Here is a 20,395-nt window from a genome sequence, read left to right on the forward strand (position 1 = left end):
CTCGGCTTGATAGTAGATACAGCAAATGCTAATCTAGCATTTACTGATTATTTCCTTCTGATTTTCTCAGTCTAGTGCCATTGAATGCTTAAGTGCATTTCATGGGCCATAATGGGAACATTGGAAATTGCTCAGAATTTGAAGGTTTTTTTTTTTTTAAATGCACTTTAAATTAAGTGTAGCTAAATTTTCCCAGAGCCAGATTGGTTACTGGTTTAATATTGAAATCTTCCCTGTGCATCCTCTATAATAACAAAAAAGGTCTCTGGGACTTGGCCTCAAAGCAACAGTATCAATATATGACTGCGTACAGATGAAAAGGATCAGGGAGGAATCTAGCTGAAATGTCCTTGCTTAATTTGTAAGAAGTGCCTGGTTAAGAACCCAGGCTTCTGAGTCAATTCCCTGTTTTCTAATCCTAGGACATTATCTAGGCCAAGTTGGCTAGCCTGATTATCTTTATCTCTATGTGGGGCTGCCCTTGAGGTTGGTCCGGAAGCTGCAGCTGGTGCAAAATGCGGCGGCGAGACTGCTCACTGGAGCAGGGTATCGCCAACATGTCACCCCGCTACTGAAAGAATTGCACTGGCTGCCCATTTGCTACCGGGCCAAGTTCAAGGTTCTCGTCTTGGTGTACAAAGCCCTATACAGCTCAGGACCAGGATACCTGAAAGACAGTCTTATATCCCTTACATACCCAGTTGATCACTGCTCTCTGCAGGTGAGGGCGTCCTGCAGATACCATCTTATCAGGAGGTTCATTCTGCCCAATATAGGAAACAGACCTTTAGTGTGGCAGCACCTACCCTGTGGAGTTCCCTCCCTTTGAATATTAGGCAAGCGCCATCTCTGCTATCTTTTTGGCGCCTTTTGAAGACTTTTCTTTTTCAACAAGCCTTTTAAGTTGAGAGCTATCCCAGTCTGTGTCAGAATTGCTTAATATGTTTTTTAATAATGTTTTTAAACCTTTTTTGAAAAGTTTTTAAAATGTTTTTAACGCTGTTTTGTCTTAATGTATTTTAAGATTTGTTTTTATGATGTTTTAAAGTGTTTTTAGTGCCTTGTTTGCCGCCCTGGGCTCCTGCTGGGAGGAAGGGCGGGATACAAATTAAATTAGCAACAGCAACAGCAACAGCAACAACAACAACATAATAATAATAATAATAATACCCAGTCGATCACTGAGGGCCTCCTGCAGATACCATCTTATCAGGAGGTTCATTCTGCACAATATAGGAAGCGGACCTTTAGTGTGGCAGCACCTACCCTGTGGAATTCCCTCCCTTTGAATATTAGGCAGGCGCCATCTCTGCTCTTTTCGGCTCCTTTTGAAGTCTTTTCTCTTTCAACAAGCCTTTTAGATTGAGACCTATCCCAGTCTGCATCTGTGTTAGAATTGCTTAATATGTTTTTTAAATAATGTTTTTAACCCTTTTAAAAGTTTTTTTAAAAATGTTTTTAATGCTGTTTTGTCTTAATGTATTTTAAGATCTGTTTTTATGATGTTTTAAAGTGTTTTTAGCACTTCTGTCACCCTCGGCTCCTGCTGGGAGGAAGGGTGGGATATAAATCAAATAATAAATAAATAAATAAAATATATGTTAATGGATAACCAAATTTATTGGTTATTGGTCTGTTGTGTTTTGTGATTGTTATTTTTTTAATTAACAGCTTTGGAAATTTTTATTTTCAATAGAAGGGCAGCATTAAAATGTTCTTAATTTTCAGCCATGACATTTTGCTGATGGCATTGGGGCCTTACATACAATACCTGGGATATACGGGAGCAATCTCTAAATATCTAAGCGTCCTCATGACTTCATTGTGATTTTCTCTTCCACTCTAGAAAATCAGCTAGCAATTAAAAATGAGAAGCCTATGAAAGGTATTGTTCTCAACTCAGTATCAGAATTCAGTATCACGGATGTACCATCCAAGGACACCAAAAATGAGAGAAAACTGTCAGAATCTAGTACCTCTACACTGTCATCTCTTAGGAAATGCAGGACACAGTTCAGCTACCTTGAAGATGATGCATCAGTCCATGAAGGGGACAGCAATGGTACGTTTTGCAAACTGAGCAGAGCCTAAACAATTATCTATTTAAATGCTCTCTGTGTATATACTCATAGAAAAGGGATTGAGATTATGAAAGGGGATAGCAGAGCTGGCCTCTCATCAGCCACTTACTTATTCATTTATTTGTTTGTTTTGTTTGTTTGTTTATTATTTGATTTATATCCCGCCCTTCTTCCCAGCAGGAGCCCAGGGCGGGCTTACTTTCCAAGAGGGATAAAGCAGCGAGGAGGTCAGGGCTGCATAGAACCAATCTAGTGCTTTTGTTGATGTGCCTGCACAGGCCTGACCTCACTGCTGCCCTGTCCCATCCCAGAAAGCAGCAGCGGCTCTGCTCCCAGGAGGCTATTGCTGAGCCACTCCTGGGCGTTTACCTGGGCTCCTACCATTAGGAGGAGTGAGGCAACCACTTCAGGTAGCAGATGCTAGGGGAACATGCATACGTGTGTGTGTTCCCTCACCCATTGCCACCAACAAATGCAGTCCTTGAGGCCAAAGGGGTTTCCGCTCCTGCTTTATACACTTAAAATGTCATCATCCATGACTTGACATCTCCTTTGTAAAAAGGGAAGTGACTGTACGGTGAGGAGTGGTTAAATAGAAAAATGTTCTTCTTATTACAAAAAAAACCATAAATTTTTTTTAAAAAATTGTTTTGCCAGCAAGGTAATAATAGCATGGGTCTGACTTGCCCTTCTGCAAATGGAAGGGCTCCTTCTACTCAGGGAAGGTACTCCCATCCACTGGCAGAAGGAGATAAGCATCACCTTACGGATGGGGAAGGAATTTCATTCATTCATCACATTTTAAGGCAAACCTACCTAATTCATACTTTCTGAAACAATGTGTGAACTAAAACACAGCCATCCTTCAAAGTACACAGTTCTCTGAATTTTGCAATAAGGTTCTCCATCAAAGTAAGTCATAGAAAAATGCATATACTGGGTAAAGTGTGCATAAAAATGCATAGAATAGTGAATATAGCATAAAATGTCTTATACTAGGAAAAATTGTTTTTGCAAAAATGTGTAACTTTGGCAAAATTGCATACAAAAGCATGTACATGTTTAGCACTAAAGTGCTGATGAACTTTCATAAGGAGAGGTGCCGGTTTGCTGCCACCTCTGATAAGCCGCCCTCCGGCTTTCTCCCCTCGATTGAACTTTAAACACCCTGTAATTCTGCTTATAATGAGCCCCGGAAATTTTATCTCTAAGGCCGTGGGAGCCAAGAGCAGTTGAATTCCGAAACTACTATTCTATTACATTCCATTCCTGCTTTAGCAGCTTTCTTGAGATAAGAAGCCGGTTCTCTGTTTCAGAGTGGGCGTCTTGTCTGTTTTTACATTGGAAGGCGCAGCTTTTTGAGATTGTATTAGGTTTAATAATTTTAAGTCTGCAACCCTGACCTTGATATTAAGGAGTTGTATTATTTAGTGAAGAGCCCCTCAGTTCGGAAAGGCCAAGGGCGGCAGAGCGAAAGTAAAACTTTGTAAGAAAGGAATCCTAAAAGGGAACTTACTATCGCTGGGGACCGTCTTACAACTTTAACCTCAAAGTTCTTTCCTGAGCTGGTGCAAAATGGTTTATACAAGGAAGAAATGCCAGGAGCTCGGCATATCTCCTTGGGTGGAGGAGTCTTTGCCAGCTAATCAGCAAGCGAAGATTATGCATTATTTCCCCTTTAAGTCAGAAAACTCGTCTATCTCATCCGTTCAGCCGAACGCTCAGAAGGCTAGCCCCCTACCGGAAAGCTCCTACGACTGGTCATTAGACTATCATTTGTCAAATAAACCATTCAGAGATGCTTTAGGTGCCAAAAGCCTGGCGGAGGAACTACTTGACGCGGGCTATAATTGCTCTCTCAGCTCAAAAACCGATGGATTCCCCATGGAGGTGATTACCATCGATTCGATACAGGAGCCCCAGGAGCCACAGGCGCCCCTCCCCGTGAATAACCCCACGAATAAGTCTATGTCCAATTCGACTCCATCTGGATCTAAAACACTCTCTTTGGGTGGGGCGCGCTAGTGATGGAAGAACTGGAGTTAGTCAAAGCGTATATGGCTGAAACAAATAGCTTGCTAACTACGCCGGTTCAGGCTATAGGACCGATTCTCTGTGAGAAATCCAAAGACCCTGGCCCACCTGCTGGCTCTCTAACTAGCACTGATCTGTCCAACCAGGCACCTAGGCGGAAAGGCAAGGTTGCCGCGATGTACCAGTCTGCTAGAAAACCCAAAAAATCAAAGAACGTTAAAAATCCTAAATCTGGCCCGGCAAGGAAAATGAATTTTAAACCATTATTTAAACTGCTGGACTCTCCTATCTGCCAACCATTAACAGTCCAGCATAACCCTACTAAAGAAAGAAAAAAAGCCGCTCCAAAAAAGAGCCTACCCCAGAAGGAGGGAAACATAATTTCTCCACAAGGTCAAGGTAGAGTAGCCCCACAATGGGAAGTCTCCCGCTCTTACCAGCTGAGCAGAGGCCAATCCCTCTTACATCTCTAAATACTGCAAGCCCCCAAAGATCAACTTCTTGGAAATTAAAATTGATCCAAGAAAAGCTTGCGGTTACGTGCCTCCCGTGGGCGCCTGGTTCCTGGCCTCTAACCCCAAGCATACCGCACTTGGACACCTGCCATTTTTGCCTGCTTTTCGTCACTCGAATTACATCAAGCATATGATCAACTTGTCTTCCAATGTGAATTGCTGGTGACTCATTATTACATTTCAAACTCCCTTTATTGCTAATCAGATTTTCAACACCAGGGAGAAGTTAAGTAAGCAAGGCATTGTGGTACAACGCTACTTTATGAACATGCCCCCCCCTAAACTGCTATTCAATCGCCCTGACAAACAGCTCGGTGTCGGTGGCACTATGTCAGAGGCGCCTTCTAACAGCTTATTAAATCACGAGTCTCTGCTTGTTTGCGACCCCAAAGTCTACCAGCAACACTCGGCCTCTAGGCCTGTCCTAGAGATAACATCCTTGCTACAGGAGGGGTTTGAGCCAGAAGAATTGCACCTTATGGAAATTTACAGTCGATTGCCTAAATCTGAACGAGTGGCAATCATTAATAGACTAACTCAGCTTATAGAGTGCCTAACTAGCGTATGGCCAGAAGTATGCTCGATGGACTCTTTACAGTGTCCAGCCACCGACCTGGGAGACCCAAGCAATTCTCCAGCCACGGACCTTGTTGAACAATCTAGTCAGCAGCCTCGATCCCCGTGCAACGTCAGCAAGTCTCCTGCAATCGGCGGAGCTAGGCTGACAAGTAGTGTTATCCGTTGTAAAGCTGCTCTACCTCCTACGAAGGCCAACAGAGACCCCTCCTGGCTAGAGATGCGCTACTTACAAACTGAGGAGCTAGGCTCGCCCAATAAGATGTATAAGGCCAAACCACACTCTCCAGGACTGACGCTACAAACTCTGTGGATTATTTCAAATGTGAGCACCCTAACTCCTGAAATAAACATTACTACCCTGTGGCCATGACAGCAATCTCGTTTTACCCGAAGGACAAAACATCTGCTTACCATGCCTGGCCAGGTGCCCAGTACAGGCACTAGCTCTCCTCGGTCCACCATCTCTGGGACCCACTTGAGACTACTCTCCTGGAACATCGCTGGTTGGAAGAGCAAGACACTAGACTTGGAGCTATGTCAAGTACTACAATCATACGACATCATCCTCTTGCAGGAAACGTGGCTTACCTTGGGTGAGACACTTTTGCTTCAAGATTTTAAAACTTGGTCGAAACTGGCCAGGAAATATGGTAGTAAAGGTCGTGGGCGAGGCGGCCTGGCAATATTATTGGCCACCAACCTTGACTGTCATGTCGTCCTACCCAATACGGATGCCCCAGACACATGCCTGGCACTAGGTCTTACTGTCGCAGGCTTCCCTCCTTTTATTTGTTTAAATATATATGTTCCACCGGCTAATTCCGCAATGGAGGGATCCCCCTGGCCCCCCTTGGAGAATTTCCTTGATGCACTCCTGGCTAATTATCCTACATATGAGCTTCTCTTAGGCAGCGATTTTAACACCAGGATGGGCCACAGTTATCCCAACATTAATGGTAACCCCTGGAAACCGCCTGAGGGCTTCCTCTCCTAATTAGATCCGCAAGAGATAAGGTTGTTAATAAGTACGGTATGGCCCTTTTCCATCTGATTCTAAAATTTCATCTTATTTGTTTAAATGGCTCTCCCCTAGATTCCTCTAAAGGGTTTTTCACCTACATAGCACGGGCTGGTGCTAGTGTAGTTGATTACTTTCTAGGTACCCCCTAATTGATAAAATGGGTCAAAGAATTTACTGTTATCTCGAGACCAGAAAGTGATCATTTACCTTTAAAGTTAGCTCTTCTGGCCCCCTCTAAACATCAAGCTGCTCCCTGCCTGGCTCCTTATTTAGACCAGCTTTATGGTTTAAAACGCCTCAGATGGTCCCCAGACATAGGCCTAGACGTTCATCACCTTTTGGCATCAGACTTATTAGCCGATCTACGACACACAGCCATAACTGTCCCTGAGGAGAGCCTACGGGCATACAAGGCCATAGTAGCCCAGCTTAGTCCCCAGATTGCATTACTAACTACTGCCTCAGTTCCCTTAAAGCCAAAAACTTGGTTTGATAAAGAGTGCAGAAGCGCAAAAAAGCAACTTACTAAACAAATTAGGTTAGGGTTACCAATTGCCCAGATACTTTCTACACATTACTATCTCTCAAAAGAGCTTATAAAAAACTTTTAAAAGGCAAGAAGCAAACCTTTTATGAAGCAAATTGGGCAGCACTGGACATGGCCGTGAGCACAGGCAACAAGGCTGAATTCTGGAAGTTACTACAAGGTAGCCTCGGGTCAGAAAATTACACCCCCATCCCTCCTATATTACAGGAGGAGTGGATAGCGCATTTTCACTCTATCTTTGGGAATTCATATACTCTTCCACCGGTGGCCATAGCTGATGCCCTGGCTGGCCTCCCTGCCTAGCCTTCGGTAACAACTGCAGAAGTTAGGGAGTTAGCCACGTCTCTTCGAGCGGGAAAAGCCCCTGGGGAAGATATGTTTCCACCAGACTTCCTGATGCAGGATTTATCCTGGTGGGCCCCACTCTTGGCCTCCCTTTTTACATATATTAATAACACTGGTGCTATTCCGTTAGGCTGGCTGACCAGTATTGTGGTTCCAATCTTCAGAAAAGGCAACCCGGCGATCCCCTCAAATTACCGCCCCATCAGCCTATTGAATGTGCCTATGAAGTTGTATTGTCGACTATTACTAACTAAGTTGAGGGACTGGGATCTTACCTGCTCAATTATATGCGAAGAACAGGCCGGCCTTCGATCTAATAAAAGCACAATTGATCAGGCAGTCATATTGCACCATCTAATTAGGAAAACAAGAACTAAATCCTTTAAGTCTTTATATATTGCCTTTGTAGATTTCTCCGCAGCTTTTGACTCTGTAGACAGAGAGCTACTGTGGCAAAAATTGGTCCAGACTAACATTGATAAAAGGCTCTATTGGCTTATTAGGGCCCTCCACCAGTCCAATGTAATCCAGGTACGATTAGGGAAAAATGGCATCCTCTCACCAAAAATCCCGGTGCACAGAGGAGTAAAGCAAGGGTGCCTTTTGGCCCCCTTCCTATTTAATTTCTTCATTAATGATATTGTGGAGGTGCTTTCTTCGCCTACCTTTTTCCCGCCTTCAATCGGCCTGAGGAAGATTCCTGCCCTATTATATGCTGACGATCTGGCCTTATGCTCTTTAACCAAAGTCGGTCTCAAACGCATGATCTTGAAACTGGAGGAGTACTGTCTAATACAGAAACTTACGGTCAACCAGTCTGAAACTAAAATAATGGTTTGTGGCAAATCTATGAGGACCCAAACCTCTTGGTCACTAAATGGTGCCCCGATTGAACAGGTTCAAACCTTCAAATATCTAGGTATTCACCTTTCCAACATTCTTTCTTGGACCCCTCAGATAAAAGCTGCGTTCCTTGTGGGTTCTCGCACTTTAGGCCAAGCCAAAAGATTCTTCTACACTCGTGGCGGTCAGCTGGTTGTCCCCATGGTTAAAATTTTAAAAGCTAAAATTCTCCCAAAAATTCTTTATGGCTGTGAACTGTGGGGAGTCCTCGCCAAGTCCAAATTAGAGTCCATCCAAAATACATTTATGAGACAAACCCTTGGCCTTCCACCGGGGACCCCTGCCGCCCACTTAAGAGCTGAGCTTGGTCTTCCTTCACTTTCTGCGCGTACTGATCTGGCTTACCTGCGCTATTGGCTTCGTGTTGCCAGCCTGGACGATTCTTCCTTGGTTAAACAGTCCTGGTTGGAGCAACTACAATCTGGCAGGTGGGCTCAAGAATGCCAGGGGATTCTCGATAAATATAATCTTCCCCATAGTAAATTCCTTGAATTAAGTAAGGTTGCACTACGAAATTGGATCTTCAACCAAGATGCCAATCAAGACCGCGCTACTATAGCGACGGCCCCATTTTCAATCTGGTTTCCACGTATAAAACCTAACCACTCTCTTTCGGATTATCTGGGCGTTCTATCAAACGCTCCCATTAGGAGAGCGTGTACCGCCCTTAGATTTCAAACAATGCCCTCGGCCTACCTTGAAGGCCGATATCGCGGCATTCCAACTTCCCAACGTCTTTGCATCTATGGCTGCAAGGTTATTGAGGAGATTTTACACTACCTTCTCCACTGTCCATTATATGAAGACCCCAGGCGTAAATTCCTACTCCCTGTTCTAGTCCCCTTTGCATCTCATCCAACAGATGAACTGGTGCTTGAGCTTTTGGCTGATAATTCCAAAGCAGTAACATTAGCGGTTGCTAACTTTGCTCTAGCGGCACAAAAATTGAGAGTGAAATTTACCAATGAAATACCCCAGTAGGGTTGTTCCCCTTAGTCTCCTCTAGATCCTCAGGTTTTAACAAATCTTTTAATGGTATATGTTTGCTTATGTTTGTTTGTATTTATCTGTTTGCACATGGCCTATGGCTAAGATTGCAGTAAAATTTTACTTACTTACTTACTTTCATAAGGACTTTTTAAAAAATATCACACATTGATGTGGAAATGTAGAGAACTGAACTGAAGAGTGGAAAAATAAGAAATGGAGAGAAACCAAAAATGACAGATTTGCCCATCCCTACTCCACCTCCCACGCTGTTCTGGAGGGTCACACAGGGAGATAGGGAAGAAAAGGTGAATCAGAAAAAAATGCCTCCTTCCCCACCTTCTGTCAGCAGTAGCATCCTGTTAACAGTTCCGCTCATGGATATTTAGGATTCGAGCCAGTGAAAACATAATGAAGCTTCTCTCAGCAAAGTCTACGAAATCAAAATCTATATATCATTTTTCAGGTTTTTATGAAACCTGTAGTTTCATAAATCTACAGCGATGATGATGTTTTATAATCCTGCACTTAATTAAAAAATTCAAACATATGATTGATTTAACAGTTTTTTTTAAAAAAAAAAGTAGGGGAGAAATCCAATATTAACAAGAACAGCAAGACAGCAGTCACATCAGAGTAAAATAATCTGAAGGAGAGCTAATCTGAGGAAAATGGGATTTTTCCCTTCCCATTTTTATATAGGCACTGAAACCCTTTTTATTCTGGAAGGCATTTTATGTTTATTAGATAACTTGTCTTCTGCTAGTTATAATGCAGCTATATTTTTGGTTGGTATTTTCAATTGTTTTATTGTTAGTGTTTTTAATCACTTATTATAAGCCACTTTGACAACTTTATAAAAAGCACAATATAAATAACTAAAAATAAAATAACAATAGCATCCCCAAACTCAAGCCATTACATGAGGGGAGCATGGGTGGTGCAGGCTGATTCCAAGTTGGGAGATGGGATTTCGCCAAATAATCTCAGTGGGGGGAAGTAAAATTGCCCAATAGTTTTCTCAGAAAATTATCTTCTGAGAAATTTTGGCTCCCTTAGTGTTGAATGAAATTTATTTATTTATTTATCCATCCATCCACAAAGGAATGCAGGGCAGCAAACACATCTATAATAAAAAAATACAACTAAAAATAAAATAAAACATGTTTTAAACATTAAAAAACGGTTAAATATTTAAAATCAATAAAGGCATCACTTGCTTCCTGGTCTGTAGCTCTTCAGAGTACCAGAAAACTAGCTGGGTTCCACAATACCAGGCAGGATGTTCAGGGGCGACTGTGTCAACTGCCTGTCGTATCTTGCTGTTCCACATTGAGACCAGGGCTTTCACAGGATTGTCATCTTTCTTCACTGGATATTTCCCCAGAACATTCAGGAACCCATCAGATTCCATTTGTCTCCAAGGTTGGACCACTCCTGCAGGGGGTAATTGTTGCCACCAATCCAAACTTCAACAGATGGTGTCAGGCCATGATGATGCACTGCACCCCTCTGCCTTCAGACCATCCCTCACATCACTCAGAACAAAAACTGCAATGCCACGCTTGATGTGTTGGGCTGATGACCATTTGAGGCAGCCCCATGGTTGCCATGGAAGCCATGAAGTCCTGGGGTCTCCCAACACCCGTTAGACACCACTGGGCAGCAGAGTGGTCGGTACACCAGCAGTATGCCCAATCTGCCTCTTTGGCCCAACACCAGATGCAGACCCTCTATGTCCAGTCCAAGGTCAACAGGCTTCCTAATGAAGGAGATGGAACTCCTGTGGACAGTAACAACACCCCTTCCCCATCCCTCTGGTCTGATCTGGTGCTGCACTCAGTACCCAATAGGCTATGGTCTGAAGGCACATGAGGCCAGCACTCTGCTGAAGCTAAGCAGGGTCAGGTCTGGTCAGTGCCTGGATGGGAGACCTCCTGGGAACCATGTGTAAGCCATCTTGGGTTTCTATCATGAAAAGAAAGGCGGGGTGTAAAGGTAATAAATAAATAAATAAATACTCAGATCCTTGTTAACACCATTCTACAATATAACCATATGGAGCACAAAAATGGGGGCTAAAGATTCACAGGACCAATAATAGGAAGAACATCCCACATTGCCAGTTGGAAGAGATTACTTCTATAACTACAATCCACTTAGAGGGACCCTGCAAAAACCAAACTTCCCCCACCCAGGCTCTTACCCTGGAGCTCGGGACAAGTTTCAAATCCTGCCCCTCACTGATCCTTCCAACCTTTTATGGCCCTCCCCCTGCTTTTTCTCCCCCACCCCAATGTCAGAGTTTCAAAAAAACACCAACCTCTCTCCCTCACTGGCTGGCCTCCTTGGCTTGCTTGCTTGCTTACCAGCTGGCCTCATTCACTCAGTAGCCTTGCCCCCCTCACCTCCGCAGCTCACCTGCCATCCTCATATTGTCTGCTGCTGCCATGACCCCCAGCAATTAGAAGGCTGTCATCATATGACTACAGCATGATGACAGCTTAAGGAAAGTATTATATGTTAAGAAATGCCTCCTCGGTCTTGGCTGAAATTATCACCTAAGACAACGTGAACTTTCTTGCTTCAGCCTGGTGTGCTGCACATCACTGTGATTTCTTTAGTTACCTTTCACTTGTCTCTTCCCAAACTATCCTTCAATCCTGCCTACTCCCAACTTTCTTCCCTACACATGTCCTTACTCAGTATTATGTAGATCCTTGTTTGAAACCCTAGAGATCTTCTGGCAGTCAGTGTGGACAATATTGAGCTAGATGGACCAATGGTCTCACTCAATATAAGGCAGTTTTCTAGATTCCTGACATCCTTAAGATAAAAGTCTTTTGTAATATGACGTCTAGTGCTGCTTAGCTGTTACAGGATAGTGTGTCTATGTTTATGTCATTTCTATGCCTTTAATTTTAAACATTCGCAGTCCAAAGGCATGAAATGTCCCAGTATAACATCTGGGAAGTGTTGGCCCTCAATGAAAAGTTGATGAAGTTGCAATTTATAAAGCAGCATTAGAAGGGATTGTCATCAAATAGATGGATCTTGTCACATCTATCATATTAATGATCCTTGAACAAAGAAGTACTAAGTACAGATCAGCACAATAAAACACAATGCTCCAAAGCAGCCATTAGGGTCGCATCTCTTTTATGACTGATCTTTCACAATAATTGGAGCTCTCCTATCTCCCATAACAGGAAAATTTTAAACCAGTGTTGCAAGTATTAAGTGAAAGAACTCAGCAAACGTAGATGCTCTCTAGCAAATGTTTAACAAGTCTCATGGACTGCTTAATTTAAACAACAGCACATACAATTAACAACATGTTCAGTTTACTAAATTTGGATCTCTGGGTAAAGCAATGACCTACAACTACTTATTACAATTCATTCATACATACAAAAACTTATATATTTCCAGTGAGAACTTGTATACACACTTGCCTTAAACCAATGATTCTTTGCAAGGGGGTGGGGAGCCTGGGCCTTCTCTTTCTTCCACACATTTTTAACTTAAATGGAAAGGACAGCTCCTTACACACAAATGGATTCACTAATGGAACTGCATCCTCTACTCGAGTGAATGACCATAACTAGTGAAATCTACTTATACAGCAGCACTAGGTATGCATCAAAGTGTATCTCACTCACTCTGTCACACACACACACACATACGGAACTCTAGATTAGGAGAATTATATACTATTGGTTGCTAATAACAAAGGCAACTTTAGCTGTTCTAGTTTTAAGTTGCAGCAAGTGAGGTGGAAATAATTTATTAGTGGCATGTAACAAATCAATCAGGAGGCAGATTTAGCCTACCTTTAATGAAACATGGGGATACATGGCAATTAGCTTGAGAAAAAACATTGCTCTAGGGTAAACTCTTCAAATTTGTAATACATGCAGAAGGCTAGAGAAGAAAAAGCTAGATCTTTATTTTAGAGACAACCACAAAAGGAAAATGCAATAAATATACAACCCAAACCCCACAATTAGTTGATTTTGTTGAAGTCAGACATGTAGTGTAATGCTACAGTTGGAAGACAGAATGCAACTCACTTTGCAGAAACTGTCCTGTGGAAAATTCTACATAAATATTATACAGCCAGCGTGGATTTTTCACATTCCGCAATGTTAAATTGAAAATATCCCCATGCCATTCTGATACTTCTCATAAGCTCATTTCAAAACAAAATCTTACAAAACTTATAGTGCTGAACTCAGAAACATTTGCTTAACAACCCTCTTAATTTTCATGGTGATAAACAAAACAGTCAGAGAGAATAGAGAGCTCAAAGTCTAAAAAAAGAGAGAGAAAAACTCCAGAGCCCTTTTGGACTTTTTTCTCTCAGAGTTCTCATAATCTGTTGAAATTCATTAAAAATCAGCCATGTTCACAGAATACCTGTAATCCTAATACTGACCTTGCCCCATACTCTGACCTTCATTTTCTGCAGTTTAAAAGTTAAAAAAAATGCCTGGCTGATTTTTAAGTAATTTAAGAAATTTTGGCTGGAACCCTATGATAACACGGGGCATGCTCAGTAAGAACCAACTGTCAGTGTTCTAAAAGCCTCACAGCTGCTTGGATTGGCTAATCAGGGGGCCACACCCACACCAGACTTTGATTTCACGTGAGACAGTCATGCCTTCCCTCAGAGAATCCTGGGAAGTGTAGTTTGTGAAGGGTGCTGAGAGGAGACTCCTATTCAACTGAGAGAGGTCCAGTGGCCAGGCTGGTTTAACAGTCAGCCACTCTGATTGAAGGTCTGTGAGGGGAACAGGGCATCTCCTAGCAACTCTCAGCACCCTTCACTAACTACACTTCCCAGGATTCTTTAAGAGAAGCCATGACTGTCCAAAGTGAAATAGAGGCCTGGTGTGGATGTGGCCAGGGACAGCTTTGGTTTAAATTTGGGTGAGAGGGTACATGTGCCTGCTGTAGAATAAAAAGGTGAGGGAAACGCTGAAAAGCAATGTTACTGTTCACAATGTTTTCCTTTTGGAAAGGAAAGGGTTTTCCCCTCTGCCTAGTGCCCACAAACCCAATCTCCTCCCCTCCTCCTCCTCACCCCTCCCCCAGGTCAGTGTTGGACTAGGACCTGGGAGACCAGTGTTCAAATCCCCACACAGCCTTGAAGATGGCTGGATGACCTTGGGCCAGTCACTGCCTCTCAGACTCAGAGGAAGGCAATGGTAAAACCACCTCTGAATACCATTTACCATGAAAACCCTATTCAAAGGGTCGCCATAAGTTCGGTCGACTTGAAGGCAGTCCATTTCCATTTTCAGACATGATTGCACAGAAATAAATCCTATTGAACTCAAAAAGTATGCAAATGATCAAACTGGGGTTGCCAGGCCCAGCCTGAAAGAGGTCTTCTGTATCTTTAAAAGTTGTGCAGGGGAAAGGGAGAATTTCACCTTGTGGTTTTTCCCATTACAGTGTTGCAAGAAATCCTGTATTTTCTCTTCTCTTCTCTTCTCTTCTCCTCTCTTCTCTTCTCTTAAAGATACAGAATCATTCTCAGGCCCTGAGCCTGGCAACCTGAGATCAAACCCACCCTCCCTTCTCCCTCTTGCGCCTTCCCCCTTCCTTTGCCCCTCCCTCCCCATCCCCTTCCAATCCTCCCTTCCCCTTCCTCCCCCTCCCCCTCCCTCCTCCCCATGGTCAGTTTTACCTATCTTAAGCATGATTGCATGGAAATACCATTGAACTCTATAAACATGCAAATGATCAAACCTGCCCTCCCCTCCCCCTTCCTTTGCCCCCCTCCAATACACTCCTCGCCCTCCTCCTCCTCCATGGTCAATTTTTCCTATCCTAACCATGATTGCATAGGAGGAAATCCCATTGAACTCAATAAGCATGCAAATGATCGGACCTGCTTTTCCCCTCCTTCCCCTCTCCTCTCCCTTCCTCCTTCCCTCCCCTCTTCCTTCTTCCTCCTCCCCTGCCCACTCAAGCCTGCCCTCCCTCCCCCCTGGTCAGTTTTACCTATCCTAAGCATGATTGCACAGGAGTAAATTGCATTGAACTCAATAAACATGCAAATGATCAAACCTGTCCTTCTCCCCTCCCCCTCCTGCCTGCTCCCATCCCAGTCCTCCCCTCTGCCTTTCCTCCCCTCCCTCCTCCTCTTCCTCCTCCTCTTCCTCCTCCTCCCCTCCCCATCCCCTGTGGTCAGTTTCACCTATCCCAAGCGTGACTGCAGGGGAGTAAATCCCACTGAACTCAAAAAGTATGCAAATTATCAATCCATTCTCAGCAAGCTTGCACAGGATCCCATTTCTTACCTCCTGGATTAAAAAGCAGGGAAATTCACTAATAGGCAAAAAACCTTGCGGTTTAAGAACGTACCTATAGCCCACAGCAATTTCTATCAAACTCTAAAAAGCAGGGAAATTGGGCAGCTATAGTGAATGCACCAGGGGAGCAGGAGACCTGACCTGTGAATATGTGAAGTAGAGCAACACTTTGCAAAATGTATACTAAAAAAAACCTCCAAACATAATTGTGGAATAATGGCACTGACTTCTGCAGAATAGTCTCTAGTGGACCTCAGGAGCGTCTCAATTTGCACACGATAAAACAGTGGGAGGTGAAATATATTCTAGCAAAATTCTAGGTGAGCTCTATGTTTTTAATTGACCATGCCCACCTTGCCTTAAATGAAGTGGTTTAAACATAGCAGGCTGAAAACATGCATCCTCTTTTTTCCAACAGCTAGAGTCATTGCTGAAGTAGCAACATATTGGAATCAGTCTGAACTGCAGTTTCAGATTCAACCGTTAATGCACTCAAAATAGAAATAGAACATAAGCTCCAATTTGAAATACAAAAGGCTGTCTTCACTATCATATGACATTGACCAATAAAAAGGCTTTGAAATTAATAAAAATAAATTTGACACAGATTTCTAGGATGAATAATGAGGGCAGTAAAATTTTATAGTTTAGATTCTCTGTAGAAACATTAGTAACACAGGAAAGAAGCAAAGTAAGAACACCAACAAACATACAAAAATATAATTCTCCATCTTTGGAGATGGCAGGTATTGCCACCACTCACCATATGCTCAGAGGCACATGTTACCAAATTCTTCCAAGCTACACAGGAAGTTGATTGGACTTTGAAAGGCCAACCCAAATTGTGTTTGCATTTTGACAACTTTGTAGGGCAGTACAATATCTCAGAAAGGAGGTCAGGTCTCCTGCTTCCCTGGTGCATTCACTATAGTGCCCAATTTCCCTGCTTTTTAAAGTTTGATAGAAATATCTGTGGGCTATAGGTACATTCTTAAACCGCAAGGTTTTTTGCCTATTAGTGAATGGTACATTTGGATCAGGTGACACTGCAGCATAAATCAAGGCTGGATTGACAGCCAGAAGTCACCAAGAGCATGGAAATGTAGAGTGAAGTCAGTTCAGCAACATTATTAATTATAGTTCTTTTTGTAATAATTAATCTACCAGTGGAGAGGTGAGGTCATTGTTCTTATTGAGATAAAATGCAATAATGTCTTCTTTTTTTGTGAAGAGTCTGAAGAGAAAACAGAAGGGTTGCATCTGCGTTGCTGCAGCATGTAGCTAATTTATTTTCAAATATATAAGTGAATGCATAGAAATCAATGCTTAATTGCTAATATCTATTATACATACCCACTTAAAACAGGGTGGAAAGGAAAAGGCTCACATATGCAGATTTTGCAAAATATGTTATATCTATTAGCACAGTTTCATGGTGTGTGCTCTGATGGGAATTTAAAAGCATCTTTAGTGTACGGCATGGTCTATGTGCTGCAATATTACTTTATTATTAAAATGTTGTGTTTTTGTGTGGTCCTTTTTGCCAAATAATGGGTAAAGCCTTAAGAGCAATATCCATTCTGTGATTAAAATTATGCAGATGCCAACAAGGTTAATAAACTGAAGATTGTGCATATTATTAAGAAAACAGAGCTTACATTTCAAGTAAGAAGTGAAAAGATCCCTAATTGATGAATAATTTCAAATTTGATATTTCTTCTATCTTGGCTTAAAGGGGGGAAGGGTAGAATTTCATAAATATATAGTACCTTAAAGAGAAGAGGCTTAATTACACCATGGACTACTGGATAAAATGATTACATTTTCTACACTGTAAATTTCATACAATTAAATGCAGCAGTGTCACCTTATAAAATGTTTCAATTTGATAATTATTTCAGTTCATTTACTCAGAAAAAATATAAGCATGAATTTACTAAGTATCTCCCAAATCTAGTAATTTTCATTCTCCAGACTGACTTGGAAGTTACTTTTGCTTGTCTGAACTTAAATAGATCCCTGACAAATTTAGATAACTATTAAAATTGATAATATTGTGGGTGATAGCTTACTAATATAAATTAATTCAATGCTGTGCTTCCTAGGGTTATTACCTGATATTGTAAAACTACCTTTTAATACAACATTTTGGATATTAAGGAAGCCTATACATGACTCTTTTTTAAAGTACTTAGAGATGAACTTCTTGTTTAATGTTGTTCATTGTATTAAGGAGTATGTAATGTGTAATGTGAGTTCTATATATATGCACATCAAGAGGTGATTACAGATTACAATTAACCAAGTGGCAACACAGTGTACTGTGCATATCACCCCTGGGCATCTCTATATTACTGCAAGCAACTAGGAGAATGTACCATTTTATTTCTTCAGTTACAGAAAGGTGCAGATGTGTGTTAAAATTCTTCTTGTCACTTGGCAAGTAGTACAGATTAACCAATTTAACAAGATGTTAACATACATATTCATTTGCTCCTGCGCAAATGAATAAGAGGACCTGACATATTTTCATTGAAGGGAGAATGCCCAATGTACACTGTGTCTACATATTATTTATTTATTTTATTTACTGAATTTATATCCCGTCCTTCCCCCTAGAGGAGCTCAGGGTGGCAAACATAAAACAAAACAATTTAACAAGAAAAAGAAAAGCATACTAAAGACAGTTAAAAACATTTCAAAACACAATTACAAAATCATTCTAAAACACATTCTTTCATCAGTAATCTTCAGGTTCTAGGAACACTCCCCTTCAGCCATCAAACGCCTGGGTAAACAGAAAAGTTTTCAAATTCCTCCTGAAAGTCAATAGTAATGGAGATAGATGCACCTCACTGGGAAGTATATTCTGCTTATGAGGAACCACCACTGAAAAGGCCCTGTCACGGAGCAGCACCAACCAGGCAGTGCACAGTGACGGCACCACTAAGACCTCACAGCATAGATGCTGGCTGGAACACAGGGCTACTGACTGGACAGCAGCTGCCTGTTTTAAATTTTCATGCCTTCTTCCTTTCACACTTGAGTCAAAGGACAGAAATGGACTTCTGTTGTACAGGATTCAAGGAAAGTTCCTGGCAGGTCAAAAGTAAGGGAAGAGAAATATGAAGATTTTTTTTAAAGGGACAGAGGGACAGGTGGAAAATGAGAGATGGGGAAGCCAATGAAGTAAGGTGAATTGATTTGGGGCTCTGATGCTTGGAGCTCAGACCTCACCTTTGTTTGGGCCTCAGACTCCATCTCCCTAGGTTGCCTTCTGAAAACATGATGTTGCAAATGTAGATGGAGGGAGCAGTTTGGGATTTCGGAGTCTGCCTCTGCTTTCCATTGAGTTTGTCATTTGTCTTCAACTAGTCAGGAATTCTCTTTCCAAGAGGAGCTGGTCTGGGATGCGTACAAGGAGAGTTTGAGGCCAGCAGCATTCCCTTGTTTGTGCTTGAATATGTAGGCTTCATTTCAATTTTGTGTCTAATTGGAAAGGCTTCCATGGGCAGAGCTGGGATGGAACTTGTTATCAGGATTTATGATGATGGGAAGAATTTGTAGTAGGAATTAGGAAGACATTTGGTTCTGTTTACATTTAAAACTGAATCTGCCAAAAACCTTCCAAAGCAATATGAGAACTGAAACACAGCCATCCTTCAAAATTTACACTTATCCGAATTTTGCAATGCAGTTCTCCAACCAGTGTTTACAAAAATGGATATATTTGTGGAATATGTGCATAAAAAGGAATATATTGGTGAAAATAACATACAAAAATGATTTATGTTAGGATAAATTCCTTGCCAAAATGTGGATGTTAATCAAAAATGCATATAAAACGTGTTTATTAGGAGAAATTTTCACTAAAATGCTGAAAAATTTTCATGAGTATTTTTAAAGAAACAAATCACAAATTGTGGACAGATGTGGAGGACTAACTGTAAGACTGGAAAAAATGAGACACTGAGAGAACCGAAATTGACAAATCCTTCCATTTCTAATTCTAAGCATGTTCAGCTTCACATGCTATAGCAGCGGAAGCTTAGGGGTAGATCTATGTGCATGTCTGGTGCACATGAGGGGACATTATCACATTATTCATTATTATTTATTTATAAACATATTTTTATAACACTGCATTTCCAGAAAATGCCAAAGCAGTTCACATTATAAAACATAACAAAATTCAATAAGAGCAACAATTAAAAACCTGGTACTGAGGGAAGGTCTGGATGAACCGCTCAGTTTTTATTTATTTATTTATTTATTTAAAATATTTCTATCCCACCCCTCTACCCTGTAATAGGGCACTCAGGGCAGCTTACAAAAATAAAATCAAACACATACATAATAAAATTGTAAACAATAAAATCACAAAACATTAAAATTAATTAAAATGCATAAAATACAATTAAAATACATAAAATGTATATATATATATATATATATATATATATATATATATACTCACACACACACATACATATATATGAGGAGTGGTACTAAAGGGGACAACAAGGGTAAAATTTAACGTAGAAGACATAAAATCAGTGTCAGGCTCTACCTTCAGTCCCTCCCAAAGGTTCTCCGGAAGAAGATCGTTTTCAGAAGTCTCCGGAAAACCATCAGAGAGGGCAGACTTCTTGGGGTAGGGTGTTCCAAAGCTTGGGGGTCACAGCTGAAAAAGCTCTCTCCCGTGTGCCTGTCAGTCTAACGTCTTTCACTCCAGGCACACAGAGGAGACCAGAGGCAGATGATCTTAAATCTCGGGCAGGTACATATGGGCGTAAGGGGTCACTCAGGTACATTGGTCCAAGGCTGTTTAGGGCTTTAATGATCAGAACCAGCACTTTGAACTGGGCCCAGAATCAAACTGGGAACCAGTGGAGTCGATAAAGCACAGGGGTGATATGCTCGCTGTGCCGTGCTCCAGTTAACATTCTGGCTGCTGCATTTTGAACCAACTGTAATTTCTGAACCATTTTCAAAGGCAGCCCCACATAGAGTGCGTTACAGTAATCAAGCCTCGATGTCACCAATGCATGTGTCACTGT

At 41.7% G+C, this 20,395-nt stretch overlaps 1 protein-coding gene across 1 annotated transcript in view; it reads left to right on the top strand.

The window, feature by feature from the left end:
* MDFIC2 (MyoD family inhibitor domain containing 2) overlaps nt 1-20,395 on the top strand; it is a 118,660-nt gene that overhangs the window by 93,050 nt on the left and 5,215 nt on the right. Inside the window, exon 4 of the mRNA XM_061622052.1 lies at nt 1,847-2,062. Coding sequence (XP_061478036.1) covers nt 1,847-2,062 — 216 coding nt within the window. The remainder of the gene's footprint in view (nt 1-1,846; nt 2,063-20,395) is intronic.

This window comes from Rhineura floridana, chromosome 3 (genome assembly GCF_030035675.1).
Source record: "Rhineura floridana isolate rRhiFlo1 chromosome 3, rRhiFlo1.hap2, whole genome shotgun sequence".
In the NCBI taxonomy this organism is placed as follows: Eukaryota; Metazoa; Chordata; class Lepidosauria; order Squamata; family Rhineuridae; genus Rhineura; species Rhineura floridana.